Genomic DNA, 27,254 nt, shown 5'->3' on the forward strand with positions numbered 1-27,254 from the left:
TTGTTGACATCATCATAAAGAAGCTGTATACCAAGTTTGAAGTCAATCAGAATTGTAGTTTCGGAGAAGAAGACGATTGAAATTTTTGTAACAGACGACAGACAACGACAACAGATGACAACAGACAACGCTGACGGACGCCACATGACGACAGTAGCTTACAGCCTGTCAGCTGGTAAGCTAAAAACTAGCAAACCTGCTCTAAAAACTAATTAAAACTAACTGAATTATGCCATGTTTCCACTACGTGGTACAGGCTCAGTTCGACTCGACTCAGCCTTTTTGCGTTTCCATTACGAAAAAGGACCTGGAATCTGGTACCCGGTACTAGTTTTTTGGTATCACCTCCGTCAAGGTTCCAGGACTGGGGACCAGATACTAAAACGTGACGTGTAAACACTGCAGACCACTGATTGGTCAGAGAGTCGTCTCAGTGACCCGCCATTTTACAAAAAACAGATGCAGAAGTTTACAGTAAATATAGCAGTAGGCTAATCCACATGATGACAGGCCACAAAACTACACCACAGTCGGTCGAGATTCAGCCTTTGGTGGCCGACGTAAAAATTCAGCATGAGCTTGACGAGACAACATGCAACAAGCGAGTTTATCAGCAACTCTGAGCAGACAACACGGAAGTAACGCGCTGCATCGCTATGACGTCCAGGTACTGTCAAGTCGGTAGAATCCTGTAATGGAAACGTTCTCCAGGAATAGGACCTGGTACCCGAGCTGAGTCGAGCCAAGTTGAGTCGAGCCGGTTCTACATAGTGGAAACGCAGCATTGGAGAAAAAAAATGTCAAAACTAAATAAAACTCAACTATAATGAAAAATCCAAAACTATTATAACCTTGGTGGGGTCCCGACCCAAAGGTGGAAAACACTGGTGTATATTGTAAGGGCTCCTTCTTTGCCACCGGCCGAGTTGATTGAAAATGGCTGCTATCAGAGGTGAAATAATAATGTTAAAATATGAACTTATTCTAAACTCCCTCGGCCTCTTAAACACCACTGATTAAAATGACTGAGGAGCCGTTCAGAGTTGAGTGAGTGTTATTAGATTACAGCCTATTCATATCATAGGAATATAATTGGCTAAATGTGCAATGTCATGCTGATTATAGGGGACAGTGTGTTTGACAAGGCGCTAAATGACTGTGAGCGTGGTTAGCATTAGCATACTGACTGACGTTCAATGTCATCTACTGTCCTGAGATTCACGGTCACGGGTGAAAGGAGGCATTGTTATGGAAATCACAGCACAGTCGCACCAAAAATTCCTCACTGATGCCCTCCTCATAAAGAGGGGTCTGATTGTAGAGGATGGGGGGGTTCGAGGGTGGGGTGGGGGGGGGCTGCTGAGGTGACCGAGGCTGTAACTCCGGCAGTGATTAGCTGATGTTATCGCCTGGCTGCCTCAGCCCAATATAAAACACTTGTGTTATGGAAATGCACCACTTTGGTCTCTTTGTACCAAGTCGGTCTTGACAAAATGTGAGAAACATCAGCATGAAGAGTTTTTTATGCAGATTACGGAACAGTGCCTGTACAGAAACAAGTGCAAGATAATATTAAATGTAACCTCTACAGTAGGGGTGTCAAAGTCAATTTAGATCAGGTTTCACATTCAGCCCCAAGTGATCTGAAGTGGGCTGGACCAGAAAAATAATAATACAATAATAAATAAATAATGTCAACTTCCATTTTTCTCTTGTTTAACAATGAAAAAAGTAACATTTACTGATGAAATATTTTTTATGAAAAAAATGTGAATATCATGAACAACCTTAAATTTATTAAGAAAAAAATAAGTGTAATTTAACAATATTATGCCTCAGCATGCTGCTTTCAGGGACTGACCAGAGGCTCTGTAAATCTTAAAACTCACCACAGAAAAAACAAACGTCTTCTACACAAAACAGCACTAATAAGTAGGGATGGGAATTGAGAACCAGTTCTTTTTGAGAACTGGATTCCAGTAGCTCGATTCCTTGGAATCGTTTGCCTGCCTGCTTAACAATTCTGCTTATCGATTCCGCCTTTGTTGCGCACGCGCAGTGATGTCACACGTATGCTGCAGTGTTTTGGTCAGAACGTAGCCAACATGGTGTTTAGGCAGAAACGGTCTAAACAGATGACACCAGGTCCACTGGAACACTGTCAAAGCTTCCATTTTCTTCAGAAGGGTGGAATCCCTCCAATCTGCTCAAACATTTGTCCACAGCATGTGATTCATTTACAGGAATGTCACGTATTTGATACGATACTGAGCGACACTTGTGAATGTAGCGGTAGAGTGAACACCAGGCCCAGGTCCGGTTCCGGTGCAGGCAATAAATGTTGTACCCCCTCAAAGACAAGTTTCTGAAGGTAGGGGAAAGGAAATGAGGTGCACAACAACGAGAGACGAGCAGAGTCACGTCAATAGAGGAAATAGTAAAGCGTCTAAAGTTTCACCCCCCCACCCCCCCACACCTTGAACCAGGCCCAATGTCATCTGTTCTTATTATTTGTACATACTGTATATGTAATATTTTCTTTGCAGAGATGGAAATATAAAAGACAGTTAATGCAAACACACCCATTTGGACTCTTTTATTCCCTCACCCAATGAGAATCGATAAGAGAATCAGAGCGATAAGCAAAATCGATAATGGAATCGGAATCGTTAAATTCTTATCGATTCCCATCCCTACTAATAAGTGATATATAAATTATTTCTATGCATGTTGTTTTGGAGGAGATGTTAATAGAAACATTAATATTAGGAGAACCTCTATATGGAAATGAGGTTGTTGAGATATGGGACGAAAATGTTCAGTATCGGTGGGTTTTCTACTGTTAATGTTTTTTGGATGTGAGGGAGAAAAAAAGGAAAGTACTAATAAGAATAATTTTGTTGTGGTAATTAATTTATTTACTTAATTATAGTTGTTGCTATGATTATTTTTGTCATCTTGTTTTTCTTCTGATGAGATGGTGATTGTTTTGCTGATCAACTATGTACTTGACATGTTGTAATACATGATTTAGGGAAAAGTTTTGGAATTAAATAAGTGTTTACTTCTTCCCACCCCTTTTCAGTTGATGTAAATAGCATTAAAATTGGATTAAGTATCACTTTTGCACATCAGGATAAATTTCCTTTTTTTATTTTGGTTGTTTTCTGTTGATAATTTGCTTCGTTTGTTTACTTTAACGGTGGTTGTATTGTGATTTTAACATGTTCATTCATAAACACAGTGAGAGCGATGTTAATTTGCATATGTATTTATATATGGTGACAGCTCCAGAACACAGCACACCCTCTGGGACCGGTGTTTCTTACCTGTATCGTCACTATTCGTGGTAGCGGTTGGCGTGTGTTGGCTCCTCCCTCTATAGCGATGCCGAGGGTGTTGGCGTTTTTCACCACTCGTACCAGGATGGCGGCGGGCATGGGCACCGGAGACACGTTCTAGTATCAGATAAAAGAGGAAATGACAAAAAAATCAGCTCCTGAACTCTCTCCAGCAACCTCCAAATAGTTTCCCTTTTGCTGATTGAAAACCCTGGACTGAGGATGAAGAAGGACGATAAAAGTGTAAGTTAATTAATTCCATCCAAGCATGTGCTGCGAAAGAACAGCCAATCAACTACAGCTTATAGACAGAGATTTTAGAGCAGGTTTAATCAGGTTATTTGGGCTTATCACAACTAACGGGGTGAGGTTCTGTCCCCAAAGAAGAAAAAATAAAACCAATGTCCCTGTATGTCACCGGCATGTTCTAACATTAATCAATACGAAGTTGAATTTGTGAGGTTGTCAGGTTCTGTTCTATGTTAGAGTCCCATGGTCTGTGTGCAGGAGATCAATCTGCCAATAAAAGGAGAACTCAACTAATTCAATCAAAGTCCATATATGACTTCTATCAGTGATCAATAGAATAAGTGATTCTTAATGTGTGTGAAATCAGGGCTAAAACAAAAACAACTTCAGCCCTGCTCAAAACTAGCAAACATTCAACAGTTTTCAGGATTTTAACCTTTTAAATACTGGTTTAATTATTGAATTCTCAAGGATTTATCAAAAAAAAAAAAAAAAAATCCACATAATAAACAGTAGGAGGATGGTCTTTATGTGGCAGCAGGTCACAGTGTTAACTTCATGCTACTGATTACTTAAGAAAATACCTAAAAAAAATACTGAAACTAAGACTGAATTTGACAGAATTTGATCAAACTCATTAACAAAAAAGTCATATTTGTGTTTAAGCCTGTTCCAAGCACTTCAATGTAGTTTGTTTTCCCATTTCAAGACTAATATTTTCTATTTATCTATTTTTTTTTCAATATTATTGAAATTTTTGGCTATATATACAAAAAAGAACCATATAAACAATCAAACAAACAGACAAAACGGTACATTTAAAATCAACGTTTGAGTCCATGAGAGTCTAAAGACTAATATTGAATCAAATCTAAAAATAAACTCATGAAATGGTCAGAGAAAACCAATTATAGGAATGAAAAGTCACAATAGAACATTGAATCTTTTTTCGATGAGTCTGCGGTTGAAGCCAAAACCATGTTAGAGCTTATTTTTAATGTCAGGTAAGAAACATCCATCTTTCTGTGGAATTCTCGGTGTAAAAGTGAAGAATAAGTGATTCTTAATGTGTCTGAAATCAGCGCTAATGGTTAAAAAAAAAAAAAAAAAAAAAGAAATTCTAATATTTTCCATATAATAAATAGTAGGAGGATGGTTTTTATGTGGCAGCAGGTCACAGTGTTAACTTCATGCTACTAAATACTTTGGAAAATATCTAAAAAATACTGAAACTAAGGCTGAATTTGACAGAATTTGAACAAACTCATTCACAAATCAGTCATATCTGTGTTTAAGCCTGTTCCAAGCACTTCAGTGTAGTTTGTTTTCCCATTTAAAGAATAATATTTAATCAAATTCAACTAAAAAAAATCATGAAATGGTCAGAGAAGACCAATTATAGGAGTGAAAACATCCTAAAAGTCATAATAGAACATTTAATCTTTTTAATGAGTCTGGGGTTGAAGCCAAAAACACGTTAGAGCTTATTTTTAATGTCAGGTTGTAAGAAATTCTCAGTGCAAACATGTAGAATAAATGATTTTTTAATATGTCTGAGATCAGGGCTAATGGTTCATTCAGGACCTCCTCAATACTAACCTTTTAAATACTGGTTTAATTATTTGAATTCAGAAGGATTTATTAAAAAAAAAAAAAAAACAGCACAAAAAGACAAAAAAAATCCATATAATAAATAGTAGGAGGATGGTTTTTATGTGGCAGCAGGTCACAGTGTTAACTTCATGCTACTGATTACTTAAGAAAATATCTAAAAAATACTGAAACTAAGGCTGAATTTGACAGAATTTGAACAAACTCATTCACAAATCAGTCATATTTGTGTTTAAGCCTGTTCCAAGCACTTCAATGTAGTTTGTTTTCCCATTTAAAGAATAATATTTCATCAAACCTAACCATAAACTCATGAAATGATAAGAAGAAAATCAATTATAGGAGTGACAACGTCCTAAAAGTCACAATAGAACATGTAATCTTTTCATTGAGTCTGGGGTTGAAGCCAAAAACACGTTACAGCTTATTTTTAATGTCAGGTTGTAAGAAACGTCCATCTTTCTGTGAAATTCTGGGTGCAGACGTGTAGAATAAATGATTCTTAATGTGTCTGAAATCAGGGCTAATGGTTCAAAAAAAGCAAAAAAAACACAAAAAATTCTAATATTTTCCATATAATAAATAGTAGGAGAATGGTTTTTATGTGGCAGCTGGTCACAGTGTTAACTTTATGTTACAAAATAATTTAGAAAATATCTAAAAAAAAATAATTAAACTAAGGCTGAATTTGATCAAACTCATTAACAAATCAGTCATATTTGTGTTTAAGCCTGTTCCAAGCACTTCAGTGTAGTTTGCTTCCCCATTTAAAGACTAATATTTAATCAAATCCAACCATAAACTCATGAAATGGTCAGAGAAAACCAATTATAGGAGTAAAAAGTCACAATAGAACATTGAATCTTTTTTTGATGAGTCTGGGGTGGAAGCCAAAACTACGTTAGTGCTTATTTTTAATGTCAGGTTGTAAGAAACGTCCATCTTTCTGTGAAATTCTCAGCGCAGACGTGTAGAATAAGTGATTCTTAATGTGTGTGAGATCAGGGCTAATGGTTCTTTCAGGACCTCCTCAGTACTGTTTCCATTATCGTCCATAAAAACACTCTTCCTCATCATCTCCATCAACATCAGCTGTGCTTTTTTTTTTGTCAGTTTGTGAGAAAAAAAAAAAAAAAAAAAGAAGACATCCCCGACTGCTGCTATGAAAACTAAATATTCAGCTGCATCTTAGAGACTTAAAATAAACTGCCTCGCTTGCATTATTAATGTAACGCTTCCTGTTTTGGAGTGTTTATTTAGTGTTCTTTAACCTAATGAGGGTCATGAGTAAAAACAGCCGACTCCACGTTCACAGAACATTTTTCTGTTTTGTTTTTTTTTTAACTCTTTCTTTAACCCCTGACGTGCCTGTGGTGAACGTTCTGAATGTATTATTTATATTAAATATTCATAAAAATTCAACTGTTTGCTCAATAGGAAACATTTCAAAATGCACTGATAGACTATCACCAACTGCACATTCAATACTTAATTTATTATTACTATTTATGTCATTCAGTCACTTAAACATATTAGTTTTTCATATTTTTTATGTTCTTTTTATTTTTCTGTTTCTGTTTATTGTATTGTGCTGCTCTGCATTTGAATTTCCCCCTCAGGAGATCAATAAAGTATATCTTATCTTATCTTATAATAGACCTTGTTTTTTTCCACAGACATCTGAGCAAGGTTATAATAGTTTTGGATTTTTAATTATAGTTTAGTTTTATTTAGTTTTGACTTTTTTTTCTCTAATTCAGTTAGTTTTAATTAGTTTTTAGAGCATGTTTGCAAGTTTTTATTAGTTATTGTTTTTTTCTGAATGCTTAGTTTTAGTTTAGTTTAGTTTTAGTATTAGTTTTAGTTATTTGATATATTTTATCTTCCTCACCATCCTATTCAAAGAAATTAGTGAGGCGTGAATCAGTGGGTTACTCTGGACACTTTATTTGGGGGTCGGGTTAGGGCGGCTCATTGACTGAGCACAGACACAAACACATGTTCATTATGATGTATAAATTCCCTATAGCAGGTTGGGTGTGTGTGTGTGTGTGTGTGTGTGTGTGATCCATACTCAGCGTAACTTGCGTGAAAACAATGTGAAAATGTGCAAAGCGTGAGAGGAGATGCACAAAGCAGCCAGCAGTTAAAGCAGATAGGAACATATATAAACCACTTATAAATATATATAACCCAGTTCCTCATCAGTAAACCACACCTTAGCAGGTATCTCATCTCTTAATCAGCTCCAGTTCCATTATTAGCCAACTTTGCGTCATTTCAGTTCAGCTAGCTGTAGCTAGTAACATCAAACTTTTTTTTTTTAACATTCTAACAGGTTCCATACCTCTGTAATTGGATTAGTTTTCCTCCTCCTCTTTTCTCCTCTTCTAAACTGTGCAGTTCAGGGCTTGGAAGGCCTTTTCATGGTGATAAACTCTCCAGTTTTTACCTGGATGCTAGTTCAAATCCCTGTCTGACATTGTCTGTCCTTTAGCTCCGCTCTGTCTGTGTCACTCACGTGCACACACACGGTGGGCAAAAAAAAACCCAAAAAACCCAACCCCACTCATCACTAAAGTCAGTCCCAGACAGGTCTGTGCTGCTGTGTCCCAGCTTTAGTCTGTATGTTCCAGGTAGAGTGGGGACCAGAAGACCACTGGAAACCACCAGTGACCAGACATGACAGACTGCTAACTGTCCTATGGTGCTGCAGCTAAAACTGCTGGAGCGAAAAAAATCACTTTCATATCAATCCGACATCAACAAAGACGAAAACAAAGGGAATTTTATCCATAATTTTATACATTTTAGTTAGTTTTGTAAGAACACAATACAGTTTCAGTTAGTTATCGTTTTTTTTTCTTTTAATTAGAGTTTTTATTTATTTCAGTTAACGAAAATGTTTTTTCAATTTTAGTTTTCGTTATTTCGTTCGTTTTCGTTAACGAATATAACCTTGCATCTGAGCATGCTCAGTTCATCCCCTGCCTCCTGTGGAAAGGGGGGAAACACAGAGCAGTGAGTGAGAGGATGCACTATAAAAACAGACGGTTTGGGCTTTTTTTTAAATTTATTTATTTATTTTTTTTAACAGTTTCCTTATTGTTTTTTGTTTTTACTGTTGAGTGCAATGTTATCATAATTTTCTTTCTTTCTTTCTTTCTTTTTACTGTGTTTTTACTGAGTTGCTGCCAAGGTTATAATAGTTTTGGATTTTTCATTATAGTTTAGTTTTATTTAGTTTTGACTTTTTTTTCCTCTAATACAGTTAGTTTTAATTAGTTTTTAGAGCAGGTTTGATAGTTTTTATTAGTTTTCGTTATTTTTTAAACGCTTAGTTTTAGTTTAGTTTTAGTATTAATTTTAGGGTTTTTTTATATCTTTTCTCTTCTTCACCGTCGTATTCAAATAAATCCCAGACAGGACTCTGCTGCTTTCTCCCAACTTTAGTCTCCATGTTTCCAGGTAGAGTGGGGACCAGAAGACGACTCTAAATGACAAGTGGACACAAGTGACGGACTGTTAAATATCATATGGTGCCAGGAGCTAAAATTGCTAAAGGGAAATAAATCGATTTTATATCAATCCAACGTTGACAAAGACGAAAACGAAGGGGATTTTATCCATCATTTTTATCATTTTAATTTTAGTTTGTTTTGTAAGCACGCAATACAGTTTCAGTTAGTCATCATTTTTTTCTTTTAATTATAGTTTTTATTTATTTCAGTTAAAAATGTTTTTACAATTCTAGTTTTCGTCATTTTGTTAGTTTTCGTTAACGATATTAACCTTGGTCGCTGCTGCTCCAGTCCTCACTAAGACCAAGAGAGTGGACCACATCAGTCCAGTTCTGAGGTCTCTACACTCAGAGAATAGACTTCAAAATTCTCTTGCTAGCATAAAAAGCACTGAATGGTTTAGGGCCAAAATACATCAGAGACCTTCTAGTCCAGTCTGAACCATCCAGACCACTCAGGTGGTCTAGTGCAGGTCTGCTCTGTGTTCCCAAAGTCAGAACTAAACATGGAGAATCAGCGTTCAGTTTCTATGCTCCGTATATCTGGAACAAACTACCAGAAAATACCAGGTCTGCTGAGAGTCTGAGTTCTTTTAAGTCCAGGTTCCAGACTCACATGTTCACTGCTGCCTTTGACTAAGAGGCTTTTTACTTTTTTAAATTTTATATTCTCTTTGGAAACTCTGCACTGCAACTCTTACTTTAATATGTGTGTGTTTTTATAATCACCTTTTACATGTTTCTTTTATAATGTTTTAAATGTCTTTCTTTTTCCCTGTCGTTGTATTTCAATGTCCTGTGTGAAGCACCTTGAATTGCCTTGTTGCTGAAATGTGCTATACAAATAAACTTGTCTTGCCTTGGCTTGATATTTGACCATGTAACTGCTTTTTGGAGTTCAACCAGGTGCCGAAAAACAGCTGGATTTAGAAAAAAAATAGCCCCAAAACAAAAACTACTGGGTCAAAAGTCAAGTATTTGTTGTTGTTCAGTTTGTTCCAGTTCACAGTTCATGTTCAACATCCTAAATCTCTTATTGATGCACATTCTGAGTGCTTTACTCAGTAAAAACCTGTTAAACTTCCATTCTCTCTTTGTCTTTTTCTGTTATTCCACCTAAAACACACAGTAAAACAAAATGACTGGGAACAAAAAAAAAGGAACACAAACACATACTTATGACACTGAAACATGCTCTAATTCCAAATAAATAGTCTTGGGGGTTAAAGTTAAGGTTTATCTGTCACCCAGAAAACAATTACTGTCAATTACTCTGCAGTTTCACAGTTTACACACATAAAATAGTTCCAATCTAAAATTAAGGGACAGTATAATAGAGGGTAATACTGAAAACCCAAACATATTATATTCTGTAAAGTTTGTCCATATTAAATTATTGCAACAATGAATGTTATCTTATAGTAATATAATAAAAATAAGACTCATCTACAACTGCAGACCAGTTTAAAATGAAATTTGGCATGAACTTTCCTTTTTAGTTATATTTTTGAAATAGTGTCTTTTACTCTTAAATGTGTTTCATACTCCCATGATGCATTTTGCACCGTCTGGTTACCTTCATTCCAAAAATGTCCACGTACAAAAAAAAAAACTGCTATAAAATCACCATGCATTAATTACCTCCGCCAAGGAGGTTATGTTTTTACCAGCGTTGGTTTGTCTGTCTGTTTGTCTGTGTGCAAGATAACTCAAAAAGTTATGGACGGATTTGGATGAAAATTTCAGGAAATGTTGATACTGGCACAAGGAACAAATGATTTAATTTTGGTGGTTGGGGCACGGGGAACCCACGGGGGGGCCTACTGATCTGCCTTGGCGGAGGTCTGCACTCTCCAAGTACGTCTAGTTCAGGGATTAAAGTTCTCCGTCACCACGACAGATTTCCGTCAAATGGAAAAACTGAGGGGGGAAAAAGTCATATCGAAGTAACTTCCCCACGTGTTTTGTGGAGTCCAGTCGACACCGCGATCCTGTCCTGGGTCTGCTGTCCTGGGTCTGCAGGTGTTTAACACAGGCACAGGGGGCTGATAGGTTTAACAGTGATGATAATAAGATGACTTCTTTATTTTTATGTCAGGAGGACAGATTGATGACTATTTATGTTTGGAAGGAAACGCTGCTCATTCTGTGCCTCAGAAACACATGGACAAGTTCAGCTTTACCGAAGTTCAGCCTCCAGACGCTAACTTTAGTTTAGTGCTAACAAGTAGCTTTCATTATGAAAGAACCACAGCGAAAAGGGAAGAAGACACAACTGATCTACATGGACCTTCATGTTTGGGTTCATAGCTTATCTCCTCTTGCCGGTATATGACGAGTGTGGGTGTGTTTGTGTTTGTGTGTATGTGCCCTTCCCGTGCATGCGGCTGTGCGCGCCGCGGCCTTACGCGGTTACGCGCCCGACTGCATAAGTGCTTTATTTTGACCCGTTTAGCATCTTATTTCTATCTGTGTGGTACAGTACGAAGATAAAACTGAATAAATGAGTAACACCCTTGGTATTTGCAGTGCCAAAAAGCAGAAAAAACAAAAGATTAGTTGGTTAGAGTTACATTTACACAGACATTTTCCCCAAAATTCATGTGCTGTTGGAGTTGGAGTTATGTTTTAGGAGTTCCTAAATTGTTAAATAAAAAGTTTTTCACTCATTTTTTGCAGTAAGGTTTTCTTTTAGTTATTTTCACTTGCTTCAAAGGTTTTCATACCCTTTAAAATTAACCAGAGCACCAAAATTGACCTGAAGCTTTAAAAATTTTCTGGGGAGGACCCCCAGACCCCCCACCAATACCACTCATGACATTTTTTCTATCCATGTTACTAATCTTCTACACCTGTACACTCTCCCATTCAGTGTGTTTTACAGTATTGCCAAATTTGACTATACAAACTTGTACGCTATAGTAGTATTGTATTGCATCATTTTTAATAGTGGCCAATGATTTTGACCAGAAGAAAATTTTCAGTCAGATGAAAAATTTTTGCTTTAATCCCTGGTCTAGTTTTTACTTTTATTTTGCTTTTTTTCCATAAATCTCTTTCACAACTTCATTCCGGCTCAAAACTACTAAACATTCAACAATTTTCATGACTTCAACTCTTTAAATTCCAGTTTAATTATTTGAATCCTGTATGATTTATTACCAAAAAAAAAACCAACTAAAATTAAATATTTAACATATCCTCCTGAGACCCAGGAAGATAAAATTTTTGGCTTTTTTTTAACATTAAGCAATTGCATTGTTCAGAAACAGTTTCCTGATACATGTTTTTGTTTTTTGTTTTTTAAGGACAGCAGTGGACAGCGTTTTTTTTTTTTTTAAGTAAAGCTTTGAAACTCTTGTCCACTAAAGAGAACAAAAATGCATTGCTGGTTCTCAGGAGTATATAATAAATAGTAAGGGTACGGTCTTTATGTGGCAGCAGGTCACAGTGTTAACGTTTTGCTACTGGTTACTTTAGAAAATACTTTAAAAAAAATACTGAAACTAAGGCTGAATTTTGCAGAATTTGATCAAACACTTTAACAAATCAGTCATATCTGTGTTTAAGCCTGTTCCATGCGCTTCAGTGTAGTTTTTTCCCCATTTAAACACTAATATTTAATTAAATCAAACCCATCAAACGCTATAATAAGAGTTTAAAACACTTAATTACTTGGATTTCTTATCACTCTTATTAAACTGATAATGCTTCTCTCGGACCAGGCCTAATGTTCCTGTTTAACAGATCGTCTCCTTTTTATTACCTTATTATTACCAAGTGTACACTGGTCATATAATCGCAGTCATATCTTTCATGAGATCAACCTCGGTGAAACTATTACATGCCAGCTCGGTTCAGAAATGATTAGACCCACTTAGAAACTCAGATGTGGATCTGAATCCTGCACTGCAGTATTTGCAGGAGCTGTGCCAGTTTCTGCTTTTAAAGTCTCATTTTAATGCCCTAGTGTGCTCCAAGCGGTTTAAAATGATCCTAAATAGCTGAAGTTTGCACTAATAGGGTACTGAATTATTTTTCTAGATTGCCATTTTGCTCATTTATAGATAAAATAAAAGCGTCTGTGTTCGTATTTGCTGGTTAACGAGTCAATTCAGCTCTGGAATTTGCAGCTTTATTAAATTTAATTTATTTTAAACTTTGCACCAATCTGTAAAACAACAGAGAGGTGAGGTTTAGAATATTATGAGACTCTTCACCGCTTCACTTAAAGTTTAATTAATTACATTTTCACACAATTTAGTCGACTCCGTGAGCAGACAGATAATTCTTGTCTTATTTCTGATCGGACTGGACAGACATCAATCCTTAGGAATATTCTGATTTAACCTTTATATACAACATAAAAAAAGTTTACCATACCATGATTGGCATCTATTGTTTCAGAGTAATATAACCTAAATGATCATAGAATTGTTTTTTTTAACTTTAACCAACACTATTAATAGTAGGAGTAGTGTTATGAGATATTTGATCAGGCACCTGTGTAGGCAGCACTTGAAGTTCAATAAATGATAAAAGAGTATTATGTGTACGTGTATTGATCATTTCATTTATACTAATACATAAAAATCTTAATTATCTGAGTCTTTCAATTGTATTTTTTATGGTCAATGTGCTTTAAAAAATAAATAAATAAATGAATAAATCAACCTTAAAAAATATTGGCCTCAAAAATCAGCTGTAGATATCGACCATGGGCTGACCAAACTTCAAAAAAATCAGCATCGGCCTCAGAAAACCCATATCGATCGACCTCTAACTATTAACATATTGGTCCCAAAAATACAGGGTGGGGAAGCAAAATTTACAATGAACATTTAGTTGTTTTTTCTCAGCAGGCACTACGTCAATTGTTTTGAAACCAAACATATATTGATGTCATAATCATACCTAACACTATTATCCATACCTTTTCAGAAACTTTTGCCCATATGAGTAATCAGGAAAGCAAACGTCAAAGAGTGTGTGATTTGCTGAATGCACTCGTCACAACAAAGGAGATTTCAAAAATAGTTGGAGTGTCCATAAAGACTGTTTATAATGGAAAGAAGAGAATGACTATGAGCAAAACTATTACGAGAAAGTCTGGAAGATACTATTAAAGAAGATTGGGAGAAGTTGTCACCCCAATATTTGAGGAACACTTGCGCAAGTTTCAGGAAGCGTGTGAAGGCAGTTATTGAGAAAGAAGGAGGACACATAGAATAAAACATTTTCTATTATGGACATTTTCTTGTGGCAAATAAATTCTCATGACTTTCAACAAACTAACTGGTCATACACTGTCTTTCAATCCCTGCCTCAAAATATTGTAAATTTTGCTTCCCCACCCTGTATACAGAAATGATCAAAAACACATAAAAACCACAAACATGTTGAATTAACTGTTTTGGAACTTGGGCTGCAAATGTAAACATATAAGGTTAGACTTGAACTAAGACTAAAACTATCACATCTCAATTTTTGGGGGCAAAGAGTTTCAAATCTGGATTTCTGGGTGAAGTTGACAGTCGACTGTTCAAATACTTCTCAAAAGCAATAAAACAATAATATATGACAAATAATAAGTTTGACACTGTATTATATTGTTATATTTATACTAATACAATATAATAATATTGTATTTTTACTCATATTTGACAAATTTTGTGTCTTTTCAGATACACAGTCTTGTGCAAAAGTCTTATTCCACCTTTAGTTTTGTTGTTCTTGCAGGGTTGAAATGAGAATACATATTTATTTTTTTCTCTTTTCTCCAGATACAACAAGAAAATACAGTAAATATGTGCATTAAAATTAACTCTACAATTAACTCTAACACTATATTTCAGATAGCATTGGGGTTTTGTTTTGTTTTTTTTTAAAGAAATTATCAGCTTCAGAGATTAAATGTAATAAATCTACATACTTTAATAAGATGAATTGGACTGATGACCATAGTACTGGTTAACTGATGCTACATATATATATTGGTTTATACTGATTTATACAATAGATTTATAAATGCTCCAGTATAAAGAACCTGTAAAGTGAATGTATTGTAATGTACAGACAGTGTTTTGCTCAACAGACAAACATTCCTTTGGACTAAAACACATTCTCTCATTAATTGTCACTATTTCACATTTTGACCCAAAACTGTATTTGTGAAATTAACACAAACCAGCATTTCTGGGTTGATTTTCATTATTATTGACTTAAATTTGGTAGAGTCGCACTACTTTTACTCTGGAAGTGTTTTTTACTTGTAGACCAGTGTTAGCTCATGGTGTTGTGTTAATGATGGTTTGTTCATTTCTACTGTTGGGGTAGGACTGACTGTAGATTTCTGGTTGGATTAAAGCTCCATCAGTTTGTGACGATTCCGACAGTTCGCTTTCCTTTTCCTTGACTCTTTCATGATGATTGAATCTTCAGGCTCTTGGAACATGTTTATGAATTTCTCATAAATATTAAAAGAATACTATTTGTACATGTTTTAATAATTTCATTTATAATGATACATAAAGATCTTACTTATCTGAGTGTTTCAATTGTTTTGTATTTTACAGTCAACGTGCTTTTAAAAAAAAAAAAAAAAATCAGCCTTAAATATCGGTCGAATTTGAAAAAATCATATTTGTGCTGTTCAAACTGTCTTTAACAGATCGGATCCAGATCACAAATGAGCAAAAAAAATCAGATTTGAGACACATTTGTCTGCAGACTGAACGTAGCCTAGGTTTGTTCCTCTTGTTTAAACATTTTTATGTTTTAGGTCACAAAAACAGATTTTTAAAACTCCGGTTTGTGATGATTCCAACTATTCACTTTTCTTTTCCTTGACTCTTTCATGATGATTGACCCTTCAGGCTCTTGGAACATGTTTATGAATTTCTAATAAATATTAAAAGAATACTATAAGTACATGTTTTAATAATTTCATTTATATTGATACATAAAAATCTTAATTATCTGAGTGTTTCAATTGTTTTGGATTTTACAGTCAATGTTCTTTTAAAAAAAATAAATAAAAAAAAATTGGTCTTAAATATCGGATGGATTTGAAAAAAATCTGATTTGTGCTGTTCAAACTGTCTTTAACAGATCAGATCCAGATCACAAATGAGCAAAAAAAAAAATCAGATTTGGGCCACATTTGTCTGTATTCTGAACGTAGCCGAGGTTTGTTCCTCTTGTTTAAACATTTTTATGTTTTAGGTCACAAAAAACGATTTTTAAATCTCCAGTTTGTGACAGTTCCGACTGTTCACTTTTCTTTCCTTTGACTCTTTAATGATGATTGACTCTTCAGGCTCTTGAAACATGTTTATGAATTTCTAATAAATATTAAAGAATACTATGTGTACATGTTTTAATAATTTCATTTATATTGATACGTAAAAATCTTAATTATCTTTGTGTTTCAATTGTATTGTATTATACAGTCAATGTGCTTTTAAAAAATATACATATATCGGCCTTGAATATCAGTCCGATTTGAAAAAACTGGATTTGTGCTGTTCAGACTGTCTTTAACAGATCGGATACAGGTCATATGTGGGGGAGAAAAAATAGATTTGGGTTACATTTGTCTGCAGTCTGAACATAGCCTAAGTTTGTTCCTCTTGTTTAAACATTTTTATGTTTTAGGTCAGAAAAACAGATTTTTTAAACTCCGGTTTGTGACGATTCCAACAGTTCACTTTCCTTTTCCTTGACTCTTTCATGATGATTGAATCTTCAGGCTCTTGGAACATGTTTATGAATTTCTACAGGATTATTCCAACTGCAGATGCTTTACTTTCCACATGGAGGAGAAAAAAAGTAGGCACGGTGTTCTTACCATGAGCTCAGGCAGAACCACATATTACATTTTCCGAAAATTACATCACTTTAATATGACGCTGTTGGCGACACAGAGCATGACGGCTGATTATTCAGTCCATCCCAGGATGCATTCTGGCGCAGACTCTTAGAGAATGTGGACAAATGTGTTCCTGACTGCCCCTGAATGCATCCTGAGTGTGTTCAGGCCTTGCATTAGAGCTGTACCAGATTGGATTTGCAGGGATGGATGGTATTTCCAGCTCTGACCAGCGGCACAAAAGTTAGAAAACACATAATCTGAGCTACACAGGCTGTTGTACAGTATCAGCACTGCTTCTGTTTGTAGGTAAAATATGGGATGTAAATAATATATTAACCCATAAAGAACTAATGCTACTTTTAGGTCAATTATTAAATCAATTTTCTGTATATTCAATCTTTCTTAAGTAATTAATCACCATTTATTGTAATATTATCCTCTGTATTTTGCATGTTTTCAGTGAAATTCATTTGTTTTCCTGTATTTCTTTCACTGATTATGTAGATGTTCATAAACCCTCAGACTATATTTTACTTCTGATTTTAATGCAAATCACTTTATGAATTCTTTCTGTGATAAGTGTTATATAACTACAATTTATTATTACTATAATAATAATAATAATAATAATAATAATAATAATAATAATAATAATTATTATTATTATTATTATTATTATTATTATTATTATTATCATATTATATTTAGTGATTTATTCTGAAGATGCATGAAATTTAACATATATGTGAGCAAGCAAAACAGAAATAATAGTACAAAAATCCAAGAAAAACTGTACAATAGTTTCATTTACATGCTCAAAAAGGGGTGGAAAGAAGTGCAACTTATTTAATCCCACCCCTTCTCCATAAAATATTAATAATATACATTCATCTCCCTCTTCTTTTTATTATTATTATTTAAGAAACAGAGAAAACTGAAGGAAAAAGTGACATTTTCAGTCAAATCTCTCACTAACTGAACATAAACCCAGTGTGTCCATCCACTGTCATTGATCCAACTCCATGGGTTTTACTGGTGAATCAACGTTGTAGAAGATGACGATGTTTCCACAGTAACTACGGAGGCTCTGAACATCCAAATGGGTCATATCTGATGACCATGAAAAGACGAAAACCTGTATTTTACACCAATTATTGACATGTATTGATCGGATTAGTGGATCAGCAGGTATTAAACAGTTTAAATCAGTAGATGGTTCTGGTCGGCGGTGGATGTTTGGGTCTTTGAGGGTTAAAACAACAGATTAAGTCTTGACACAATAATATTCATGCATCTACTGAAATGATACAAGATTTGATTTCACTCAATTTCATTGGACGGAGCAAGATTTTACTCCCACAAGTCTGTATGTCAATAAAATATTATTATCAAAAGAAAATGAACCCAAATGGAGAAGAATCAAGAGAAATTGATTCAGTAAGTCACTACTGACTAAAGTAACTGCATACTAATTACTTGCAAAAAAGAAAATCAACAAATGAAAACAAACCAGAGTTGAGAAATCCATCTTGTGCAACAGTCTGTTTACTTTTTATTCCATGAAAACATGAAAGAATAAACAGACTTCAACCCAATTATTAATATAAGCATTTGTTCTGGGGTTATTATGACAGAGCGTTTTCCCGCTGCAGCTGCTCGTTAATTGAATTGAATTAATCGCATTGTGTTGCTGCTGGTGTTGTGTGTGTTTACTTTGTGTTCTGGCATCCCAGTCACACAGGAATTAGAAATGTATGTGTAACAAATATGCAACAGTGCTTTGTTATTTCTGGGGAGGGTGCACAATTTATTTGGTCCATTTTTTATGGCATCTGTTGTGTTTTTGCTGCAGGAAATTCTCACAGGTTTGTAATTTTGACAGCAATTATCAATCAAACATGCATTGTTTCATGTGTTTTTAGAGCTTAAATCAGTGTTTTTTGACCTTGGGGTCGCCTGGAATTCAAATGGGGTCACCTGAAATTTCTAGTAATTGCTAAAATAAATAAATAAATAGATAGATAAATAAATAATGAACTAATAAAAATATATGGTGAGTTAAGAGAGACAATCCCAATCCATAAAAGACAAACTGTGAAGCTGAAACTGCAGCACTGTGGTTCTGTTTATCTGTCAAATGTTCATTGTGGACAGTTTCAGATGCTGCAGCTCTTTCATAATTCATAGTTTGAGTTCTTGTTTGTTCAGTATTAATTGTCAGCCTTGTAAATCCAAACTGGACTGACTGTACATATCCTGACCAAGGAAAATCAAATTCTCCCTTTGTGCAGTAATCTACACCTGGATTTTCTGCCTCCGTCCATAATAATATACATTATATAGACTAAATGTCCTCTAAAATTAACGTTTATTTGCAACGTAGTGTAGCAAACTATTACATAATCAAAAACAAATTAATTTTAGCAAAAAAAAAAAAAAAAAATCTGGGGTCGCCTTTAGTTTCTAAAAACGATTCCTTGTCTGAACAAAAGAAAATAGTATATTTACATAAACAGAAGACAAAATGAATGTCTTTAGCCTTATCCAAGAAAGTTTTGGACATGATGGTGTCAAGGCCCTCCGCCGACTGGAAAAGTTGGAAAAAGTGCGAGCCCGCCAAAACAACCACCTAAGATTCAACCTGCGATGCAGAGAAAGCAGGTAACATCTAAAAACTATTTCTTGTCTGATCAAAAGAAAACAGTACATTTATTTTTTAAAAATAAAATAAGATAAGATAACATACAATAAGATCAGATCAGATCAGATAAGATAAAACTGTATTGATCCCACAACAGGGAAATTCACTGGTTAAGGCAGAAACAGGATAAAGTGTAAGAACATGTGCATAGAGACGATGCCAAAAACAAACAATACAAAAATAATAATAATAGTAATAAAATTCTATGAAATAAATCCTTCTGAGACCCAACAACACATTTCTGTCCTCTGTAAGGGGCCAGTTTCACAGCCTTCCTAACTTAAACTTTTACTTAAAACACAAAACAAACAAAAATGCTGTCCACTGCAAAAAACATTCCATAAACTAGAAAAGCACTCGGAGAGCGCAGACCTCAGCCAAGGCAGATCACTGTCATTGCCCCCCCCCATCACCACCAAAATTTAATCATTTGTTCCTTGTGCCAGTATCAACATTTCCTGAAAATGTTATCCAAATATGTCCAGAACTTTTTGAGTTATCCTGCTAACAGACAGACGAACAAACAAAAAATCCCCAGTTGCATCACGCCGTTTCCAATAAATGCAGTTATTCAGTGTAAATAATAGGCCTGTAATGGTACACGAACCAAACCGAACCGTTTCAGTACACACCTGTTTGGTTCGGTACACAGCTGTACCGAAACAGCACAGTATGATGAGAAAAAGAAAAAGGAACGAAAGACATCGTTCGACGCAGAACTTTAAATCCGTGCAAGTTTCACATGGACTTAATAAAGGAGCACACATTGACCCGAAATATGAAATAGCAGCTGATATAAGGTTAAAAAAAAACAACAAATATGATGTGAACCTGGAAAGAAGAGACTGAAGACCCTCCACCATCAGTCCAGTCCAGTTTGGATCAGTTCAGGTTCAGGTGAAAGACAACAACGAGGAAAGAGACGGTGATAAGACGGACGTTGTTTGGCCCCGAGGAACTACGGTAGTTCTACAACACTTACACTGGCTCTGTCTGTCTGTCTGTCTGTCTGTCTGTCTGTCACACACACTGTATAACAGAGGAATAAATAGAACGTTGAAAGTATGTAAAGTTTCACTTTCGTTTCACGACAGTGTTCATTACGTTAGTTATGGTCCGCACCCCCAGGTATATAACTGCGCGCCCCCCCTACCCCCCGGCTCCGACAAAAAAAAAAAAAAAAAAATCCCCCGTGCACACAGGCACACACTAATACACACAGTGTCCTAAACAGTTTGTTCTCTGTCCTAAAATAAATAATTTGGTTCATTGTGTTGTCAAAGTTTCTCTTCAGTTTGTTTCAACAGAATACCAGTTTACCCTCTTGTTAATGTTGCACTTCATGTGGAATTTTTTTGTTATTTTTATGCAGAATGTGAACTGACAGAACTGTGATTAGATTTTTCTTGTTTGTTCGAAACTACCTTTCAGGGAAAAGTGCAATACTAATGTTTAAAATACATTTAGTAATATTATTAATTTATTTTATTTTCTATTTGATTTGTAGCAGCAGAATTATATTATTTCTGTTTTTCTATATTCTATTGTCTCCAAAAATTGGGGGGAAAATGTTAAAAAATTCATAAATGCATTAATAGACATTTTGAGGGGTTTTCTTTCTTCCCGTACCGAACCGAAAAAAACGAACCGTGGCTTTGAAAACCGAAAACGTACCGAACCAAAAATTTTGTGTACCGTTACAGGCCTAGTAAATGAGCTTCCACTTTGCTGTCCTGGGCCTCAGGAGGATTCACACATTCACATCAATGTCGGCTAAACACACCCTGGGTTTCCTCTGAGGGTCTCACCTGTCTGGCGACCCCTGGGGGGGCTGCGTGGGCCCCCGGCTGCTCCACGTGGCCCTGCTGGTTCTTGGTGGGTCTGGGGCTGCCGTCCTTACTGAGTCCTCCGGCCTCTGCGATGTCCACCCCGCTGTCCTCACTCAGAGTCTGTCCACTGTCGGACAGCTGGGACAGAGTGGCCCCTGGACGGGACACCACAGCGTTAATGGACCATAAAAGAGTCACATGACCAGGTCCTTAAAAGTCCCAACAGGGGTATTAAACCTGGGGCGACGGTGACGCATTACAGCTGCAACGTAAACACAAATAATACGACAAAGACTAACTCACAACTGTAGAGACATAAAAATACATAATACATATGGACATAAAAATACATACAGTAGATACAAATGCACAATTAAACACTGCAAAACTATATATATCCTATATTACCTGTATATATATCCATCATATATTGTATACATTTCTCCCATCTGTAATAATGAGTTGGCTTTTTGTATATTTTAGTATTTCTTCATAGTTTAGTATATTGTCAGTTTTTTGTATTTAACATGGCTTTAACCCTTTTATTCAAACGATATGAGATTTATTGCATTAATTTTCTAATGTTTTGTACCAGGCTTTATTCAACACGTCAGAGGTGTTAATAGTTAGGGTCATTATTTTCTTAATTTTCTTGTTTTTTCTAATTTTCTAATTTCCTTTTTTTTTTTTTTTTTTGCTCGTTTTGTTGATTTTTAATGCTTGTTTTCTTCATTTTACTATTACTTTTAATCAGATTTTTTTTTATTTAGTTGATTTAATGCTTATTTTCTTAATTTTTCTTAAATTTCTTGAGTATTTTTTCTTAATTCTCTTGGTTAATTCCTTCATTTTTGTGTGTTTTGTTGATTAAAGGCTATTTTAGTATTTAGTAGCATTTAATGTAACCTCCCTTTGTATTTAACATGTCTTTAACCCTTTTATTCAGACTATATTAGATTTATTGCATTAATGTACTGATTTTTTATACCAGGTTTTATTCAACACATCAAAAATGTTAGTATTAAGTGTCATTATTTTCTGAATTTTCTAGATTAATTCCTTTTTTTTTTTTTTTTGCTCATTTTCTTCATTTTACAATTACTTTTGATTATATTATTGATTTTTTTTTTTTTTTTTTAATTGATTTAATGATTATTTTCTTCATTTTTCTTCATTTTCCTGCTTATTTTTTTCTTAATTCTCTTGGTTAATTCTTTCATTTTTGTTTGTTTTGTTGATTAAAGGCTATTTTAGTATTTAGTAGCATTTAGTGTGACCTTCTTTTGTATTTAACATGTCTTTGACCCTTTTATTCAGACAATATTAGATTTATTGCATTAATTTTCTGATATATTAGACCAGGTTTTATTCAACATGTCAGAAGTGTATTATTTAGTGTCATTATTTTCTTAATTTTCTTGATTAATTCCTTTTTTTTGCTCATTGTGTTGATTTCTAATGCTCATTTTCTTAATTTTACAATTACTTTTGATCAGATTCTTGATTTTTTTTAAAATTTAGTTTGATTTAATGCTTATTTTCTTGCTTATTTTTCTTAATTATCATAGCTAATTCCTTAATTTTTATTTGTTTTATTGATTCAAGACTATTTTAGTATTTAGTAGTCTTCAATGCGACCTCCCTTTGCACTTAAACATGTCTTTTAACCAGTTTGTTCGGATTATATTACATTTGTTGCATACGTTTTCTGATATTTTATACCAGGTTTCATTCGACACGTCAGATGTTTCTACCTGTTTGTGCTGTTTCTTGTCCTGGGGTCAGAGGTCACACTAAATAATGACTTGACGCTCTAGAACTCATTTAGTTCAAGGCTGTGCACATATTTCCTGCATTTCCTTGTTGTATATGAAGAAAAGAGCAGGAGAAATAAATATGTTTGATCATTTCAACCCTGCAAAAACAACAAAAATAAGATTGGATCAAGACAGAACTGTGGAACTTCACTGTCAGAAAGTATTCAACCGTAGTCTACCAGACACACTTGTGGTGTATCTGGTTATTTAGAGTCAAAAAAATCTGCATTAGCACGCTAGATTTCAAAAAATATATCCAAGGCACACTGTAGGATTTGTGTAAAAATAAATTGCCTTTATTAATTCATGGCAGTCTTTAAAATACAGCGGAGGAGGTGTGAGGGGAAAAAAAACAACCAACAACATGCATACAGACATACATATACATATGCACACACATACACATATATACAAAAAAAAAACAGAATAAAAATGAAAAAAATGAGGAAAAAAAAGAAAAAAAAGAAAAGAAAAATAAATCAATAAACCAAACAAAAAAAGTAGTAAAAAAAAAGTATGTACATACATATATACACACATACATATACATATACACACATTCATACATACTACATGCAGATATATGTGTGTGTGCATATGTATATGTATGTCTGTATGCATGTTTTTTTGTTTTTTTCCCCCTCACACCTCCCTCCTTCAGGTCATTAAAGTGATCGTATAAAGGTATGCAACTCACGAGTGAAAAAAGCCCTGATGAAGACCACAGGTCGCAACGCGTTGGCTGTATTTTAAAGACTGCCGTGAATTAATAAAGGCATTTTATTTTTACACAAATCCTACAGTGTGCCTTGGATGTATTTTTTTAAATCTAGCATGCTAATGCAGATTTTTTTGACTCTAAATAACCAGACACACCACAAGTTTCCAAAGAGCACCTGTGGATAATCACCAAGAAGAAGACCCAGCAGCACTTCCACTTTGTTGGATTAGTATTCAACCGAAGTCGTCTCATGTTTGGATTATTCTGCAAACTTGTAAGTAATTAAATGTTTCTACAGAGACTAAAGGACCAGATTTACTAAAGGAGAATATTCATACACTTCCAAACATATGCAGACTAAAGTAAACGTCCTGCTTTGTAACAGAAAAAAGGCTTTTTGAGTTGAATTGTGCGATTAGTGCCAGAGTAGGAGCACAGATCGCACTGACACATTAACATTAGTGTGTGAAAGGGGAAACACGGAGGACGGCTATCGAGCTGGATGATCCTAACGAGAACATGAAACATTCGCCATCTGCTCTAAAAGTACAAATGATTCACATCTGAATTATCTGTGTAATTCACAGGGAGAAATAAATGGGCTTTTATCTTCAAAATGTTCTACACTCAAACTAAAAGAGGGAATTAAACAGTGGACGGATGGATCCCATCAGAGGAACCGGTACGGGGGTCCGGGGTGGAAAAATGAAGAGTTCTGTAGAAGAGGATCAGTTCATTTCACAGGAAGGAAAACACAATAATCCCACTTTGATTCTCAAGTTGTAGCTGCTAGTCCCAGTCTCAAACCACAGATGTGAGTAGAGCCAGCAGTCATTTAACGTCATTATAAGGACAAAGGGATGTAACAATATGAAAATTTCATGTCACAGTTATTGTGACCAAAATGATCACGATTATCATTATTATCGCGGTATTATTGAAATTGTGCACAAAATGTTCAAAAAGTACAAACACACACTGAAATAATTTAACTAAGTTGTATTTTGGAAAAAAAAATTAAAATGAAATAAAATAATTGGCACAATGTACCTTCTGTTGCAGAAACATTCAAATATTAACCCTTAGTGGTCTGAGCCTATTTTGGCCGTTTTTCAGTCCTTTTGATTTTGCCTTTATATACTATATAAACAAATGTTTACTATACCCATGTTTGGTATCTTTTTTCAGCACAGCTTCATTTATATCATCTGCCTATGATTATTTTTTTCACTTTAACCTACTATATCAACATAAAAGGCCAGAAAACACAAAAATAAAATAAAATCCAATTTGAAAAATGTATATACTTTATTGCATAAATAACACACAGATGCTTAACAAACCTTTTCAAAGACTTTAAAACTGAATATTGGTTCCAAATATTAGGTATAGAAAATCAAAATTGTAATAAATTGAAACTATACTCAAATATTTGACATAAAAGCTTATCTTTACATAGGCGTTTTTTCCCCTCAAAGTGCAGTAATCAAACACGGTTATCACAATAATTAGAATTTAAACGGTAATACTAACTGTCGGCAATTTTACAGTGGTTTATTGTTATACTGGTAATCATTACATCCCTAATTGTGATAAATATCATTGCATTGATTAGTTTTGTTTAAATTGTTCTTTGCTTCCAAAATGCCTCAGAGATGGTTTTTACTTAATTTCTCTAGACATTGATTTTGTTTTTTGCTTTATTTTATCTATGACGATGATTCCCTATAAGGACATTATTAGGACTCTAAACAGATGTTACTATATCATTAAGGAAGCAAAAGTATTGTGTTATGTTGTATAAAAAATGAGATGGGGGTGGGATTTATAAAGTTTTTTTCTTCCCACTCCTTTTTGAGCAGCACATATTGAATTTATTTTGTTATTACTAGTGCACATGGCAATAGCTATTTTTATCTTGGTCATCTTTATTTATCGATGTATTTGCTCGGATATTAGTTCCTTGTGCACAAAAAAATTAAAAAAATTTTCCTCTGCTCAAAACCAAGGTTATTATCATTAACGAAAACTAACGAAATGATGAAAACTAGAACTGTAAAAACATTTTCATTGACTGAAATAAATAAAACTATAATTAAATGAAAAAAACGATAACTGAAACTGTTTTGTGTGCTTGCAAAACTTACTAAAACAGATAAAAATGATGGGCAAAATTCCCTATGTTTTTGTTTTTGTCAATGTCGGATTGATATGAATTCAATTTATTTCCCTCGGGCAATTTTAGCTAGCAGCACCATACGACACTTCACGGTCCATCACTTCTCATCACTTGTCATTTAGAGTCGTCTTCTGGTCCCCACTCTACCTGGAAACATGGAGACTAAAGTTGGGAGAAAGCAGCAGAGTCCTGTCTGGGATTTATTTGAATACAGCGGCGAAGAAGAGAAAAGATATAAAAAAAAAAACTAAAACTAAACTAAAACTAAGCATTTAGAAAATAACAAAAACTAATAAAAACTAGCAAACCTGCTCTAAAAACTAATTAAAACTAACTGAAAAAGAGAAAAAAAAAAGTCAAAACTAAATAGTACTAAACTATAATGAAAAATCATTGAATTCATGATTTCATGAATGAATGAAAATCATGAAACTGAGATATACATCAGGTAAATGTGATGTGATGGAGCGGCTGTCTGCTTTAGAGTTACAATGCACCACTGTGTTGTATGAACGGATAGACCAGTTCAGGTTCCACATTCAGCCCAATACGATCTGAAGTGGGTCGAACCAGTAAAATAATAACAAAGAGAAAGTAAAACTACATTATGAAAATGTTTACACCTACAAATTATCCTTAAAAATGTGAATAACATGAATAATCTTGTTCTATTGTTTTATTTCAGTCTGAAGAACAAACACAGTCCACAGATCCATCCAATCACTCCATGAAACGAAAATTTATAATACAAACTTCACTAATTAAATTATTTATTTATTTATTTATACAGTCAGACTGAAAAGGAGTAGGCTGAAGCTTCCTGCTGATTTTGTCTACTTTTTATACATTATCTTACAGCACGTCCTCAACTTTAACAAACATAACATATTCAGACCGACAATGAAAACAATATGAATGCTGAAGAAAATATTAAATGTTGAACACAAACCTGTCTTGAGAAAAATAACTGCAATTTAAAAAGTATTATTATTATTATTATTATTATTATTATTATTATTAGCATTGTAACCGTGGTGTCATTGCACGATAGCACCCCCCCGTGGTGCAACAGCACCATTGTACCCGTACACCCTCCTTTGCTGCAACATCGATCACACATCGATCGGATACAGAATGTGCATTATAGTAGGATTATTATTAGCATTATTATTATGGAGTTGGATCAATGACAGTGGGCGGAGACACTTGGTTTATGTTCAGTTATTGATATATTTGCTGAAAAAGTCACTTTTTCTTCAGTTTTCTTTGTTTTAATATAATAACCTTTGAATTAATTATACTTTTCTTTTTTCTTTTGTTCAGACCAGATATAGTTTTCAGATGTTACCTGCTACTGTCTGAAAAAAAGAAAAAAGGAAAGTATAATTACACTAACAGAAGACAAAATGAACA

At 34.5% G+C, this 27,254-nt stretch overlaps 1 protein-coding gene across 1 annotated transcript in view; it reads right to left on the reverse strand.

Moving 5' to 3' along the window:
* Positions 1–27,254, reverse strand: part of whrnb (whirlin b) — a 280,302-nt gene that overhangs the window by 13,100 nt on the left and 239,948 nt on the right. The window contains exons 10-11 of the mRNA XM_030144436.1: positions 21,104–21,279; positions 3,330–3,458 (exon numbers count right to left, since the gene is read on the reverse strand). Of these exons, the coding sequence (XP_030000296.1) occupies positions 3,330–3,458; positions 21,104–21,279 (305 nt within the window). The remainder of the gene's footprint in view (positions 1–3,329; positions 3,459–21,103; positions 21,280–27,254) is intronic.

Source organism: Sphaeramia orbicularis, chromosome 9 (genome assembly GCF_902148855.1).
Source record: "Sphaeramia orbicularis chromosome 9, fSphaOr1.1, whole genome shotgun sequence".
NCBI classification, from domain to species: Eukaryota; Metazoa; Chordata; class Actinopteri; order Kurtiformes; family Apogonidae; genus Sphaeramia; species Sphaeramia orbicularis.